This window comes from Siphateles boraxobius, unplaced genomic scaffold, assembly GCF_051911475.1.
Source record: "Siphateles boraxobius isolate OS27281-9 unplaced genomic scaffold, OSU_SipBor_1 35, whole genome shotgun sequence".
Taxonomy (NCBI): domain Eukaryota; kingdom Metazoa; phylum Chordata; class Actinopteri; order Cypriniformes; family Leuciscidae; genus Siphateles; species Siphateles boraxobius.
This window is the reverse complement of record NW_027508975.1, coordinates 8,216,020-8,231,861: the sequence shown is the minus strand read 5'-3', so window position 1 is coordinate 8,231,861 and position 15,842 is coordinate 8,216,020. Positions and strand designations below refer to the sequence as shown.

At 37.8% G+C, this 15,842-nt stretch overlaps 2 protein-coding genes across 2 annotated transcripts; both read right to left on the bottom strand.

Moving 5' to 3' along the window:
- Nucleotides 1-7,974: 7,974 nt before the first annotated feature.
- On the bottom strand, nucleotides 7,975-12,368 carry lrrc69 (leucine rich repeat containing 69). Its single transcript, XM_077196683.1, has 8 exons — nucleotides 12,164-12,368; nucleotides 11,743-11,869; nucleotides 11,587-11,659; nucleotides 11,273-11,468; nucleotides 11,122-11,193; nucleotides 10,922-11,023; nucleotides 10,321-10,500; nucleotides 7,975-9,960 (listed from the first exon to the last, which is right to left on the bottom strand). The coding sequence occupies exons 1-8, from the start codon at nucleotides 12,338-12,340 to the stop codon at nucleotides 9,853-9,855; spliced, it is 1,035 nt and encodes a 344-aa protein (XP_077052798.1). The 5' UTR covers nucleotides 12,341-12,368; the 3' UTR covers nucleotides 7,975-9,852.
- A 925-nt stretch (nucleotides 12,369-13,293) lies between these two features.
- Nucleotides 13,294-15,719, bottom strand: otud6b (OTU deubiquitinase 6B). The gene is made up of 7 exons (XM_077196205.1): nucleotides 15,443-15,719; nucleotides 14,921-15,063; nucleotides 14,704-14,808; nucleotides 14,315-14,627; nucleotides 14,021-14,082; nucleotides 13,813-13,919; nucleotides 13,294-13,712 (listed from the first exon to the last, which is right to left on the bottom strand). The coding sequence occupies exons 1-7, from the start codon at nucleotides 15,510-15,512 to the stop codon at nucleotides 13,628-13,630; spliced, it is 885 nt and encodes a 294-aa protein (XP_077052320.1). The 5' UTR covers nucleotides 15,513-15,719; the 3' UTR covers nucleotides 13,294-13,627.
- Between the last annotated feature and the right edge of the window lie 123 nt (nucleotides 15,720-15,842).

Genomic DNA, 15,842 nt, shown 5'->3' with positions numbered 1-15,842 from the left:
GCATTAACAGAGTGGTAGCATTAATGGCTGGGTTGAGGAGGTTGACTTAAGCCAGGTGCTTCAATTAGGCTGGCTGTGTTCCAGCACATACGGCTGCAGTGCCGCTTGACACCAGCATTCGGAGCACTTTCCCTTCCTCAAACACACCTGCTGGAGCAAACTCAGCCTTTCCATACACTGCACTAGACCAGCACCATACGATCTAATAGATTCATAATATTCATATTCTATATTCAGAATCCTTAAAAACAAAAAATAACTTTTGGGGTGGTTAGGGGGGTTTGGGGGGGTCTACTCTACTAGAATAGGTTTTCATGCTTAAATGTTCAAAAACATTATTTTTCACATATTTTACATTGTTGCAGCACCTCTCTTCCCAGTCTGTTAGTAAAGCTCTGTTTAGTTCCGGTCTCTATGAAGCCCCTCCTTCCAACATAGCAGTGTGCTCTGATTGGTCGGCTGGACCAGTGTGTTGTGGTTGGCCAACTGCTCCCGTTTTCCGTTTCGGAAATGTCACACCCCTTACTAGAACCGTGAGTTTCAACTTTTCTCAACCAGGCCTCGCACTTTTTTTTTTTTTTGCGTATGTCTTGGGTAGAAATTATTTAAATGAAGAATATCTTATGTGTTTGTTCCCGGAAGAAAAGTGAAAACTATAATCGAGGCGTTTCAGGGAGTTCAGTAACAGTGGTAACTTACATAGAGAATAACCAACCCGATCTCACGGCAATTCGTAGGTATTTTACGAGGTGGCTAATTCGTACTAATTCATATGACCTCACTCTCACGAATTTTTCTAAATCGTACATATTTTATTAGTTGCCCAATTCATATGAATGACCTATCCCTGACCCCGCCCCTAAACCTACCCATCACTGGGGTTTAGACAAATTGTTTGAATTGGTCGTAGGATAGCGTTGGAATAACTCCCTTTGTAGACGTTTTCATGCTTATATTGCAACACACTAGCCTGACGTCGTCATACTCAAATTCTAGTCAGAATGTGAGTCTGATACTGCTCCATTGGGCTGTGATTATGGGCGTGTGTCAACCGAACCAGGAAATAAAAGGCCTCTGCACTCAATTGGATAGACCTAGAACCAATCAGAGCAACGGAGTAAGTGACATATGTTGAGCGATAGATTAAAGTTGATAGATTAAACTTTTTCCGAATCCCGTAGGAAGGACGGCAAAAACATCTTTCCCATCGACAAATGCCTTGATCGCGGTTATCTGTTCCTCTTTTAAAATTAATGCGCTGTCTATATCCTCAACACACGCGATAGCGGAATATACACAACTCAATTCTCCAGCGGTAGCCATGAATTCAACCCAAGCGCTCTTTGATGATGTGGATGGTTACGTTACCGTTGCTCATCTGTCCATCATCGTATAAAGCCCGCCCTGACAATTTGATTGGTCCGAACAATTTTTTGTTCGGGCATAATAGCTCCTCAACGGATCGAGTCCAGACCGAACTTCCCGACCTAAAAATTTTGTGGGTGGGGTTCGGGCTGGCATCCAGGCTAGCAACACACTAAAGTTGAAAATATAAAAAAAACATAATAGGTCCCCTTTAATAGATCTGTTATGCGTGGAGTCAAAATCCTATTGTCGTTTTAAGTCTAATCATGAGTGCACATATGAGCCAGACATATGGCAATGTGATAGGGTAAATGTAACATATGACAGGGCAATGACTGATGCTGTGGTGGAGAGTTACTGAAATAAAGAGCAAGAGAGAGAGAGATTAATGAAACCAGCGGACATATTCCTCAAGGACGTTGCTCTTGTCCCTCTATATGAAACAGATGTTGATCCAGTGGAGGTAGAATGCCACAGGCACGGTGTGTTCCAGAAAAATCCTTTGTGCAGATGCCTCTACCTGGGTCGTGCTGGTGTCAGCTGCCTCTCACATTGAGCATGCTCCTCGGGCCATGTGAGCCATCAGCGAGTAATGGGGAAAACAGACCCATATTACTGAGACACAGACTGTAGACGGCACCTACACTCAGATGGTCAAGACATTATGCTGATGACTGGCAAAAAATGGCATACAAACGCTTCACAAGCAAAGGAAACATTTATAACAAGTGTAGTGCTATTTTTACACACATTTTTTTTAAAGGAACATTTCGCTTATATAAGCATAAAAGTCAACAGCACTTTTATGTCATGTATTTTACCAAATGTGACAGGTAGCTTTGTTATGCTTCACAAGCATGATGATTGAAGATTTATTGACAATGATTCTTTATATGAAGAATAATATTAAATAAACATGATGACAAGCAAAAAATCTTTTTGTGTGCACATATAAGTGTGGATAAACATACCTGATAGCTATATAGGCCTCTTGCCATGGAACTTTTTGTGAGTTCCATGACTTTAATGAGGCATATTTCTAGATGAAGGATATTCAAGGAGAAAAAAATAGGGCTTGGAGGACTTCTTTCATCCTGAACATCTGACATCCACCTTTGAGGAGGTCAAGTTCATGACGTTCCCCAGAGGTAACACTTCTTTTCGAAATCTATCATTATTTCCTGGTACCTCTGTATAGTTTATAACATTAATGTTAATAAGCATTAAATTACTATTGGCACACAGTGGCTAAATAGCTAAATAGCCTAATGTCTAAATAGACATGTGATATTGGTTAACATGGGCTTGGGTGACCAATAAATAACCCAAAAAATTCAAAGGTGGAGCAAGTCATTATGTAATAAAAAGATTACAAAGACAACATTTTGAATTGTTTTGAATAATCTGCACTGAGAATTATGCACAATGTTTAAAACAATTCAGTTTTGATTTCATCTCCACTTTAAATAGCAAGATGGACTTATAGAAGATAACCAATTCTCTTATTATCGTCAGTGTCTGTGCTCACAATTTGCTGACCTTTTCTTTCCTTTCAACCAAGGCGCATCAAAGGATTGTTTGGTTCAGTGCATCCGCTGTAGTTCGTCTCAAATTACAAAACTTGAAAATCGACTTTCCGAGAAAAACAAAGCCTCTCAAAAGTATGAAAAAGGCCCAGGTTTATAATTCCCCTATGGATATCTACAGTCATTATTGTGACTACTGAAACTCTCAAAGAGCACGAAACAGGATTAAAGCTTATTTGCTCTTTGAAGTTTTTTTTGCTTCTTCTGTGTTTTCTTGCTCTTAACAACATGAGGTGTTTTTACACTTGGAAAAAGGGGCGAATGACCCAAAACTGCCACAGTGAATGGGTCTTTCTGTGGCGCTCCAGCTAATTAGGAGAGGCCCAATGATGGTACAGCCTCATCTTCACCTCAAAGCCTCTGCGCTTCACTCTGTCTAACACTTACTTTCATATGTTCTGAGACAGAAAAACAAAGGCTTATGGCTGGGATGCTGTCTTTTTTCTTTTTTTCTTTTAAGGAAATCAATATATCAAAAGAAAAATGTTGCAGTGCGGAACAATATGAAACATTGGATGCGCATATTCTTTAAACAACAAGTTCTGGCTTTGATTTGGGTACAATATAAGAATAACCGTGTGAATCTACAAAGCTTGACATTTCAGTTTTTTTGGGCTAAAGCAGTGTCTTATTGTCAGTGTTCCTGATTATTTTCTGGTTACATTTTGGCACATCTCCAGTCCTCCTCAGCCATTTTGTTTAGTGTGGTATTCCCTTCCTCATAGATGCTTTTACAGGCTCTGCTTCAATGATTTTCAATCCTGAGCGCTGTCGAGACGTTTACCAGAGAGACACAGTGGCCCCTACTGGCGCCTAGAAGGAGTGTGGCAGATTGATTGTGGTACCATCATGTTGACAACGCCTTGGTGCCATGCCAGCAGCTCAATAGGAGAGCCCTCGTTCAGCATAAGATGCCAGACAATAGATTTCCCTGATTGGAGAGTGCTCTTCGTAGCTTGACAGTGGTTCACTGCGTGGTATTGAGTAGCTGTTTTTCCCCTTCTCAGAAGCAGTCCAATACACCAATCAATGATGCTAATTTTAATACTTGAACACAGAAGATAACAGGTTTTGGTTGTAGGACTGAAAAAATCGACCCACACCAGTCATATTCAGAGGAGCAGGTATATTCTCCCTAGGGAGTTTTTTTTTTTTTTTGACATATTGGAGAAATGAACGACAAGCATTGGTATATGATGTGGTCATTACAGAATGCAATTATGTCAAATATTCAGATTTGCCAAGAAATAAAATATATAAAGCCATCACTTTAAATGAGCGAAGACGGCATCTGAAGAAAGCATCTTAATAAAGTATCTGATCATAGCGATGTGAATCACACTGTTTGCAGAAACTGCAATTCACATCACGTCGAGAGAAGGTAAAATCTGTTATGATAGTTTTATTATAAAGTATATTTGAGACGATAGCCTATAGATCTGGCTATATGACAATATAGTTTGAATTAACTTCTTTTCTTTGCATGACACATTGACATTACAGAATAGCTCTTTCGGCATTATTATCATATTATCAGTGTATAACTTTATAATTTGTTTCATGTGTCATATAACATCACATCCTTTTTATCTTCCCGACAAAAACGTCTAGAGTCCTTCACATACAAAGCATTCTACAGCCAGGCTTACATACACAACCTAGAAAGTCAGGGATTCGGGGAAGGTCTCCTTTTTAAAGTTCTGTTAGTTGTTCTCACATTGGCAATAAAAAGGAGATTAATACATGAAAACTCTTATATAGCCAATTTGAGTTTCTGAAAACATTACATTCAGCTTGCACTTAAGTATATTCTAATAAAGTAGGCCTATATGATTAATAAGTATACTCTTTTTAAAAGAATGCTATAAAGTGAACTTCTTTTATTTTGGGCTGTTAGGACTGTTGTTTCATATGCCATTAAACCCTTATTTGTGCTTTTCTGCGAGGCATGGTGACATAAAAATAGTTTTAAAAAAAGATAAACAAATATACAAGTCTCTTTTCACTCTTTTAATGCATATTCTTACAATTAAACAATTTCTGAGCAGCACACAAGGACGTTCAGGGTTATAAAGAAGGACCCGGGAGACTGGGCACGTGTAGGAGAGATGAGCAGGGACGCCTCGGGCAAAAGCACAATCAAAGCAATCTCATTCCGGTTACTTGCGTGTAAGAGATTATGAAAGCAATATGGTGCGATGAAATCTGGTTTGGCTGTAAGCTCGATATAGTAAATGTATGCAGGTAAATAAAGTGAATGCATTATGTTATCTATCACTGTGTGTAAAACCCTATTTACATTATAAGTGATGCCATGATGCATTACGGAGAAATCTCTGAAACGGGTCAAACGAAACTCAATTAAAGAGATCTAATCTGTAACGTAGCTACTGAAGCATTCTTAATGTGCTCATGTTTGTTTGTAGGGGCTTGATAGGAGCTTAAATAGTCTGACAAAGGAGAAATGTAATAAAGCTCCGGCTTTCCAATAGATCATCCTGAGTGAATTTGCCAACATTACTCTTCCCGTTTCAAGGCTAGTAAATTAAAATTTATGCACACCTACTTTATCTTCCTTTACGTTCCCCATGAGGTGGCGGGGAGGTGTTCTCACCATAGGCAATATTCCCTTTCAGTAATTATATCAGTGTAGACTTCCTAATTAACATATGGCATACATGTTCAGTGTAGAGGCATAATGCTCTCAGTTCTCCACAACGTCTCCCACTGTGTGATATTTCCTCCAATGACAGATATTCTGCATTGCTATTAATGTCAATCAAACACATTCTCTCTATTCAGGCGGCGCAAATGCCCACAAATAGGGGATCGGGCACACCAGACGTGTCGTGACATTCCCACATCAGTGATGTATGAAAACAACAGTGGAGTGTTTGTGTGAAACGAGGTTAGCAAAACAAGAGGAAAGGCTAGGCTCCGTTTTAACAAAGTGGCCTGACAGAGGAGAGCTGCTCACGCACATATACACATCCGCAAACACACACACGCTGACACCAGACAGGGCCCGAGGCAGTCCTGCTGCTCCAGGACCCCAACATCTGCTCTCTGGAATAATGCATGTTTCATTTCAGATGCTCCCTCTCTTTCTAAAATGGAGCGGTGATCTGCCTGTAATGCAAAGGCCACAGATCATGCGGTAAACTCTGCTCTGGTAGCCTCAAAGCTGTCCTCGGGCGCTCACAATCCAGCCACAGAGATGGAGGAGACTGGTGCACCATTTGTTTCTAGTGCACTGAGTAATGGCTACCACTGGGCTCCGCCACAAAGGCAGACTGTTTCTGTCTAGACTCACAAAGAAATACTCAGGCTGGTGTGCTTCCTAATGTACACACAAATGTAAATGAACAAAAACAAATTAACAAAAACCCCTCTATATGTATTTTTAATCTTACAATATGCACTATAAAAAATATTGTTGCATTGAGTTCAGTTCTCTCAATAATTACCTTAATAATTGCCAAATCTCTTTATGTAAATTATGAGCTTGTAACATTGCCACACAACAAAAAATTTACATTATACAAACAGTTTGTTCTATTACTTGAATTTGATTGGCCGAGCTGTGTTCAGTGAGTGCTGATATAGTCTAAGAGCACGGGACTATTTCACTCAGATACAGTTGTTCAGTCTGTGCATTAGTGATCAGCATTTTTCAGTGACTCTTTTTGCTGTTTACAATTTGTCAATTTATTGGCATGATTGTGTATATTGCCAAAGCATAATACACAATGTTAAAGTCATGACAAGAAAAAGAAATATGCATTATAATAATAATAATAACAACAACAAATAACAATAAAAAAGGAATTAAAACAAGGCGCTAAAGTAATGAATAAGATAAGATAATAAAAATAAAATGTAACATTTATCATTATTATTTTTATTCATTATGAATAGAAATAATGCATATGTACAATTGATCTTTGTATACTGATTAAGGCAGGATAATTGGTTTCTGAGGGTGTGCAGCTGAAAAAAAAACATTAAACATTAAAGGTTCTAACATCTGTATTTTATCCATTTCTGAAGAACTGGAAAACATGAGGTTTGAGAGTTTATGGAAGTGATTCTATCCCACCTTTTTATAATTACCACAGTAAAGGAGAAAGCGTGCATCTATGTTGTCCACACCATGTTTGCCTGCGTCTGTCTTTCTCGTTACCCCTGTAAGTTACCTGGCGTCAAGTGAGTGAGTCAGTCACTGAATCATTCCCTCAAGGATTTGTTCAAAACACTGATTAATTCAGAAATTAGAAATGTGTTACTCGGAAATGAAACATTTAATTCTGCTGTCGCTTCGCTTGGAACTTCGTTGGAAGAGCACAAGTAAACATAAATATGTTTTCTAACAAGTTAGTAAGTTGCTGTCACATTAACGAAATTTCGTGGGCAAAAAGGTCTATTTTCTATTGTGTCAGTGTAGCGATGTATTAAGTACCATTCACACAGAAGTAGCTTTCAAACCAAGTAGCTTCTGTTGGTCCTCCAATGTTCCAGATAAACAACTGGCTTTAATGGCGGTTGACAAACCAACTTAAAGGCGCATTACTCCCACCTACTGATAGTATTAATAATAAATAAATATATACTTGATATTCGTACTAAATTCTCTCACTATCCCCGTATTTTTCAGATCATTTATTAGGAGACTGTGCATTTTCCCAAATGTTTTCCCCTGCAAATTCTCCAGTGTCATGTTTTGTTTTTAAATTTGCATATCTCTAACACCATTCTTTCTTCCTCATATCTTTTGCAACCTAATACAATATGTTTTACCGTCTCTTGTATATTGCAGCGGGTGCAAAGTCCAGTGGGGTGTTTTCCTATTCTATGTAATGTTATATTTAAGCCAGCATGACCTACTGTACTAGCGCCAGAGAAACAAGCGCACAGCCAGCGCTGTATATTTCTATGGCCTCGCTGTCAGCGACTTGAAGAGTAATTAGCTGGTGAAGTGAATTTACTTATTGTAGAGTTAATGAAAGTCATCATGAGCATTATCTTTGAAAACGAGCAGTTCGTTTATTAATCTGTAATATCTTACATTCATGCTGTGTAAATACAAACCAGCATTTTACAGTAGCCTACTTAAAAGGGGCAGGAGGGCTACATAAGGTCTATAAAAATTACTGGATTTCGCAATCAAGGATTTGCCGTACAATGGTAAACGTGATGGCACTTTTACTCAACTTTAACTTGTTTGTTGAACTTTTGTATCAAATCCATATCACATTGAATTACTGTTCTGAATATCAGTATAGCTGTGATTACCTATGACCTCGTGCCATGCATTTAGATAACATCACTCTTGTTGTGATTGAGTGGCATGAAAAAAGCAACAGCTACACAATCATTTTTTAATTTAGTCATGCATGTTGAGAGCCTGAAAAAAAAGAAGAAAAAAAAGGAAAGAAATCAGCAACGTCCTTCAATATTAAATTGTTGGTTCAGACAACAATCCAAGTTGAGTTAGGAATATTGATGGTCTAACAAAGGTAGATTCAAAGTCATTCACGTTTTTGAGTATATGTGACTCAATAAACTTGCATGCTGGATCAAATGTAACTGATTTTTCATCAATGTGCCAAACCATGAACAAAAGATCTGTATGTACTCTTGATGATTTACAAAGACAGTTGTGATCGTAATACAGGGGTTGGTGCGGGAAGTGTAATATTGAGTCTTGTCTTTTGGCTGACTGATTTTGCTGATGTTTGAAAACAATGCAGTCTTATCATGGCCGAGCGGCCGGCTCTCCTGACAGCTTTCAGCTTGTTGGTGCATTTGCCTCAAAGAAAGTAATTTAGTAACATCAGACTGAAACAGACTTGTTTACACTATCTCCTCTCCTCCTTTCACGGGGTGTCCATATACCATTTGTGAGGCGCATTAACGTCCTCCAAGTGCACAATCACTTGGAAATTGAGGCAACTGCTCTAGAATAATGGCTGAGCTTGACTGAGAGCTGTATAATAAATGACTGAGTCTCGTGGCACTTTTCAGTGGACATCGACAGTCACCATTAGTTTCCTAAGTGCACTTTCCCCCGCACTTCTAAATTGATTGAAACAAAATGTCACAATTATGCCCTGTAGCTCAAGCTTTAATTATTCATCAATTAGCGTTTTCTCCCCCCTTCTTTTTTTCTGAACTGATTTTTCATTCAGTTTGCAGAGATGTATGGTTCCCCTGCTGTTAACCAGTCCTAAGTCATTAGTTTCTGGCTTTGCAATTAAACCTGCTGCATTATTCATCAGGCCCAACTCGGTAGACTCAGCTCTGAGCTCAGGAGGCCTGCATGAGAAATTAATTTGGAGAGATGAAGTTTCCTCTCAGGTTAGAACAGATGCCATTGGCCCAAACAGAGGTATGGAGTGCATTCATTGTAGGGAATTATACTGGCAAGCATAAAGCTAGACTATGGAAAGGTCAAAAATACTAATGGAAAAAATATCAAAATTAGGAATAGCCTGTGGCAAAGTGCTTCAGATTACTTAAAAAATCAACTCAGGAGGAAATGTATAATGACTATAGAAGTCATATTGTGCACTTAAAAATGAATAAAATAGAATATTTAATTTTACTGTAATGATTTTTTTAATGTAACGAATAAAGGAAAAAGAAGTGTATGGCATTTTAATCTAATACAGAAGGATTCTGATATGCATTATTGCGAGATTTATATTCATATTTTAAAAAATGACTGGATTGATTCACTTCAGCAGATATCAATCTGACAGCCAGATCAAAAAAACGTCAGTGATCAAATGTTGCCATCTGCTGGTGTATTGCAAAAACATCAAAAATTCATTCTTTATAATAAAGAGATTTAGATCATGATCAGTCATTTTTGTTGAAAATAAAAAGATACATTTTTAATTTATAATCGTGCAAGCCCATAGTATTGGTGGTCATCTCTGTTGAAGCAGTCGTAAGAGCACAGCAAAACTCTCACAGGAACAAACTGTGAGCTTTTCATCCCCATGTGCTGTTCAAAGACAATAGAACAGACTCAAATTACTAAAGGATGGTTTAAAATTCTCTTGCACTTTATTGACATGCAATGTGGATCATGCAGAAAAAAAGAGTAGAATAAGAAAATAACATATTGCCATTGTTGTTTTGCTAATATTGACTAAGTTAAGTTACCCTGTTAATCTGTTGATTACAAATGTCGTTTATGTGCCTGATGCATATGAAATGCATAACTGTCATCAAACATTCTGAGCGAACCGCATTCTGCCAGTCTTTAAAACAGCACCAAATTATTTATTTTTTTGCCACAGGCACTGAATGCTGAACATTGGTGTTCTGGTAAAGTGATATACAGAATGAACTGATACTGTACCTTCTTGGTGTTGATGAACTGCACACACTCCAGCCAGGTTGTGAGGAAGGGCTGTGAGCACACGCCACACTGGCCCCAATGAGACAGCATGTCCTGCAGATCCGGGTACATTGGCAGAGCTCTGGACACCACTGAGAAACTGTTAGTGCTCTCCTGGAGGATGAGCCTGGCTGAGAGTTCCTGAACACATTAAACTACAATCAGCACCAGTATGGAAACGTTATGGTTTAAAAAAATAACCGTTTTTATTTCATTTGAATGATTTTCTGGGAAAAAAGTGAAGAAATCGCATACAAGGCACCAGGGTTATTATTGTTAACTAAGGCCGGATTTACATTACATGGTTCAAGTCACCCAATTCCGATTTTTTCTCCCATGTGACAGATCGGATATGATCAACGAACGGGTAAGTAGGAAAAAAGCACATGAATTTCAATAGTCTAAATCGGTTTCAGGCCTCATTCATATGTGGAAATAAATCTGAAATTAATCGAACATGTGCATTTGCGTCTGCCATGTAATCAGACAGATTGGATATTCCCGTCAATGCGAGGGTGGTGGCCGCAACAAGGGCAACAAGTGCGAAATAATAGCATGTTACTTTTAATGTGAGGACTTCTTTCTCTTGAATGGACTCCATCAGTGTGAACGGAACTAAACTGTTTCCTTCGAAGAACAGTTCATCCAATGTGAGAAACTGAAACTAAACATTAAAGAGAACAACACCAGTAAAATATATATGTAAAGTTGACATTTAAAAGAAACATCTGAAATGGCTGGCACTTTGTCCAAATAACTTACACCAACTGGAAACACAGATAAAACATTTCCGGCAACATCTAAGATCTTCAGATTTTTCCAACCAGGAGCACCCTAAGCAAAGAACGGACACATTAATCGAATTATTAGACATAAGGAATGGGTTAAGTATGATGATAATCGTCACTCTTGCCTCTGGTAGTTCTGTCAGGTTGTTTCGGGCCAAGTACAGCTTCCTCAGCTGTGATAAATTGTATAGCTGCCGTGGTATTTGAGTCAGTTTATTATTAGTGAAGTTAATCTCAGTCAAACTGTTCATCAAGCCCATTTCAGCTGGAATCTGCTGCAAATGATTGTCTGTGACACTGATGCTCTTTAGACTACACAGGCTGCAAAAAAAAAGAAGAAACAAGACATGTTTTAAAAACCAGATAACATGCATGATAATCAATTAGCAAAGTGGGGAGAAAAAGTGTGAAATATGTCAAAAAACTTGATTCATCTTACTTTTTAATTTCTGCGGGAATGACTTTGATTCTGTTGTGGTTCAAATTGAGAAGCTTGAGGTTTGGTAAACCTTCTGAAAATACATATCACATACTGTACTAAAAAAACCCAGTTCAATAAACTATAAGATAAACCTGAATAAGAGTTTGAACTTACCCAGCACCTCTGTTGGCAAATGGCTGATTTTGTTCCCATATAAATAAAGTTTATTTAGACAACAGAGGTGTTTTAACACGGATGGAATCTCCTCAAGAACATTATTGCCCAGATTGAGCTCTGTCAACTTAAGATGAGCATTAATAAATGTACAGTACTATGAAAACATTACAACGAATTACATGATCTAGATTCAAAAACTAGATTTTGGCTTTGCAATAATTAAGTTGTCATGGTCTTTTTAATTACTGTTTTATTGTTGGTTAAAAATATTGCTCAACATTGACTCACTCACAATTATAAATGAAAACTTTACTAAAATGGTAACTTATGAACATATTTTGTGGGGTCTCTGGCACAGAATAATGATATATTATTGTTAAATTAATCATTTCTATTGTACAGAAGTGTCCGAACTCACCTTCTGTAAACACATCAGTTCAGACGGCAGACTCGATAGATAATTATTATTCAACTTTAATACAGCAATCCATGGCAGCTTCGCAAAAACTTCTGGAAGATGTGTAATTTTCCTGGAACTCAAATTAAGCGACTTTGATTTCGTTTTTAAAGCTCTGATAACTGAATCATTAGCCATTTGATTTTAACTTTCCCAACGTTTCTATGGAGATGCGACGCAACTTGTCTGAAGCCACTGGCGCCGCCTGACGGCCTAACATGAGTATAGCATGCTGTCATTGGCGCCTCAATACTGACCACAGAACACGATTTTTGAATATTATACCAATATAGGACATTAAACGTTTTAAAACGCATTTGGTCTCTCAGCAAATGCTAAAGTCAAACTAAATGTATGAGCATTAAAAAAAAAAATTGCGATTTGTACAACCTAAAAGTCTAAAGACTGTTAAATCCCTAATTTGTGTGATAACATTACTGCATTTTATATTTTAGCAGTAAATATTAAAACTAATATAATGGAATGACATTTCTTTTGAAAGTTTCCAAATAATGTTATTATTGCTTCATAATTTTACATTCTTTTTTTTAATGGAGGAAATCATGTAAAGACAGGGTTGTTTGCAAACACAGCTAAATATTAAAATGTAGTCATTACAATTCACATTTTTGTTATCAGAAAAAAACTTTTTTACTTCAAATAATTGAATATTATGTGTATGTCAAAATTATTATTAAGTTGTGATGTGATCTTGTGAAGTTCAGATGTGATTTTGATGGTTGGATACAGTCTAACCTCTAAGCCTGATTTCACAGACAGGGCTTAGATTTAACCAGGATTAGGCCTGAGTTCAACTAGGACATTTAAGATGCTTTTATAAAAGTGCTTTAGAAAAAAAAATTACCTTAGTTCATCTTGAGACAAAACAATGGCACTGACATATTTTAAGACATGGCAGTGCAAGTTGCTTTCAGTTAAAACAGGTGCATTTTAGTCTGGGACTAGTCTTAACCTTGTCTGTCAAACCGGGCATTAATGTGTTTTTTTCTGTTGGACAAAATCCACATTTTAAAGAGGGAGGCTTTATTTGTTTAATGTGCCGTTAAGACAAAGGCTCGTTGACGTTGATAGAAAGTTCTGTTCTTTTTATTCAATGATGCAAGCATGACCATGAATGATCCAGCACCTCTTAGAGCAAATGACTTGCAGATATGCAGCTTTCCATGAATAACACAAAGCAGTTTACTCATAAATAACACTGTGAAGCATGGACTATTTCATTAAAGTTGTCCAATGCAACTGAAGTCACCAGCAGCATGTGTTATTTCAGCATCTTCTATGAGCATCGTGACTGAACAACCTTAATTCCACTCATCCTAGCAAAACGGAATCAAACTCCAGAAGGTCCATTTCTATGGGGTAACTATGCACAGATGCATATACTAATGTGTGTCAGTGACTGGATCAACCCTCTTCCTCATTTGCCAAATCTTTCAGAGGCTCCACAGAGTTGTAGTGCTCACCAAGTCCATAAGCATGCCGCATATAACTGAAAGAGACAGAGAAACAAACTTTAGTACAGAACTAGGGATTGTACTTATGCACAGAATATTAATTTTAAATATAAAAATATAACTTGAGTTATTTACATTAATGTGATTGGTGGCTTGTCATATTCTTCACCAATAATAATAGAGGGGGATTCTGCCTGAATGACTTCTATCGGTAGCTGGAGGACCTGTGAAAGGGCTTTTAACTGTCATGGAGAAAATATCAAAATATATTGAACAAAATAGGCAAATGATGGATTATGACTTTTTAATGTTTGTTGTTGGAATACATGGCTGGTATTCTTACCTCTAACTGTCCACCCCAAGCAGCTGTGTCTGCAACATCATTGCAGTATTTCTCAAACTCATCTAAAGTAAAAATTAATCTACAGTTAACAACATTTGTAATATTACAAAATATTTTGGTTTCAAAATAACTTTCTATTCATCAAAGAATCCTGAAAAAAAATCAGCAGCACAGCTATTTGCAACACTGATAATCAGAAATGTTTCTTTAGCACCAAATCATCATTTTAGAATGATATCTCTATCTATCTATCATATATCTACTGAAGTGTAGGGCACAGAGTCTGGCATTCACCTGCCGTGTACATGTCTCCTGTTTTGGGGTCAGTGAGGAACGGGAGGAAGTCGTCTGCATGGCTCCTCATGTACTGAGCTGTTTGAGCCCGAAGCTCTTTGAGGCTGAGGACGGTGCTTCTCTCCGTCAGCTGGTCCTCCACAGCGCGGTACATGCAGTGACCGTCAGAAGAGATCTCTCTGATCTGCAGGTGCTTCTCCACCAGCTTCTGTCTCAGCTTCAGACCCTCCTGATGACGGGAGCCGGTAAGATTCTCCACTTCCGCTTCAGCAATCCGGACCTCCCGCTCCTTCTCAAGAGCAGCCTTTTTGTCCTAAAAAAAACACCAAGTTTCAGTGTTTTCAAAATAGATCCAAATACAGTCACCTTATATGATTTAAATAACTCACCCGCTTCTTCTGGGCTTTAGATGTCCGACTTGGCTTGCTTGGATCCGTGTTTTCCTCATTATTTGCCAAACTCACAGATTCCAATGCATTTGAAACCTCCTTCACCTTGGAACAATCCATTTTATCAGAATGAGTGAGTTGCAGTCATGTGTATCTCGTTGATGTGTCTGGTTTCTAGGTAGGGTGCGTTAACATCTTCTAACAACATTTTACTTACCAAGGAAGCGTTCTGAAGATGTTTGAGCTCATTTTCGTGTTTTTGATCGAGTTCAGTCTCTAGTTTGGCTATGTCTTCTGTCAGCTGTTTCCTCCTCTTCTTATCATTTTTGGGAACAGCATTTTTCATAGTTTGTATTTTTGCTATGACATGAAAAATAGATATTTGTATTGTATACTTTTATGTTCCAATCTTAACACATGTCATGCAATGCATTTTGTGGTATGAACTACATTTCCCATGTTCCCTATCCCTGTAGCCTTAGCCATGTTAACACAGGTGTCTGGCATTATACAATCAGGAGAGGTGATTGACAAGGGCTTTTTTATATGGCCACATTCACTCTGTTTGTATGCCTGAAGAAGGTCGCAAGACCGAAAGCTTGTTTATAAATTGATCTTGCGCAATGTTTGAGTGTGCGGCTGCTGTATTTGTTCAATTTTCCATAATGGTATTTCAAACGGAAATTTCTGAGAAATGAGTCATAATATTTATAGATGTAATCGTGACTTGTTTTCTTACCTTGCAGGTCTTTCTTTTCCTTGCGTTGCTGTTTGGCTAACAGCTCCTCTGCTGTCTCCACTTCCTCCATGTCAAAATTAACTAATATTCAGAGCAAAGAATTATCTAAACGATAAATACATTATTCGTCTCCATCAGGTTTACTTATTTTACATCAAGGACTGAATTACGGGTTTCAACTCATAGAAACCAGTTGTGTTTTTCAGTTCAATTGATCTGCAAGTCACACGCATGAATTCAATTGGAACACAGACACTGAACACAACACATCCGGGATGTAACATTTCAAAATAAACGTCTTAGAAACCCAAAGCTTTCGGTATTTTGATATAAGTTAATGGGATAAAAAGGCAGACTATATAACCAGTAATTTACACTAACTTAAACCAGTAGTTTACCA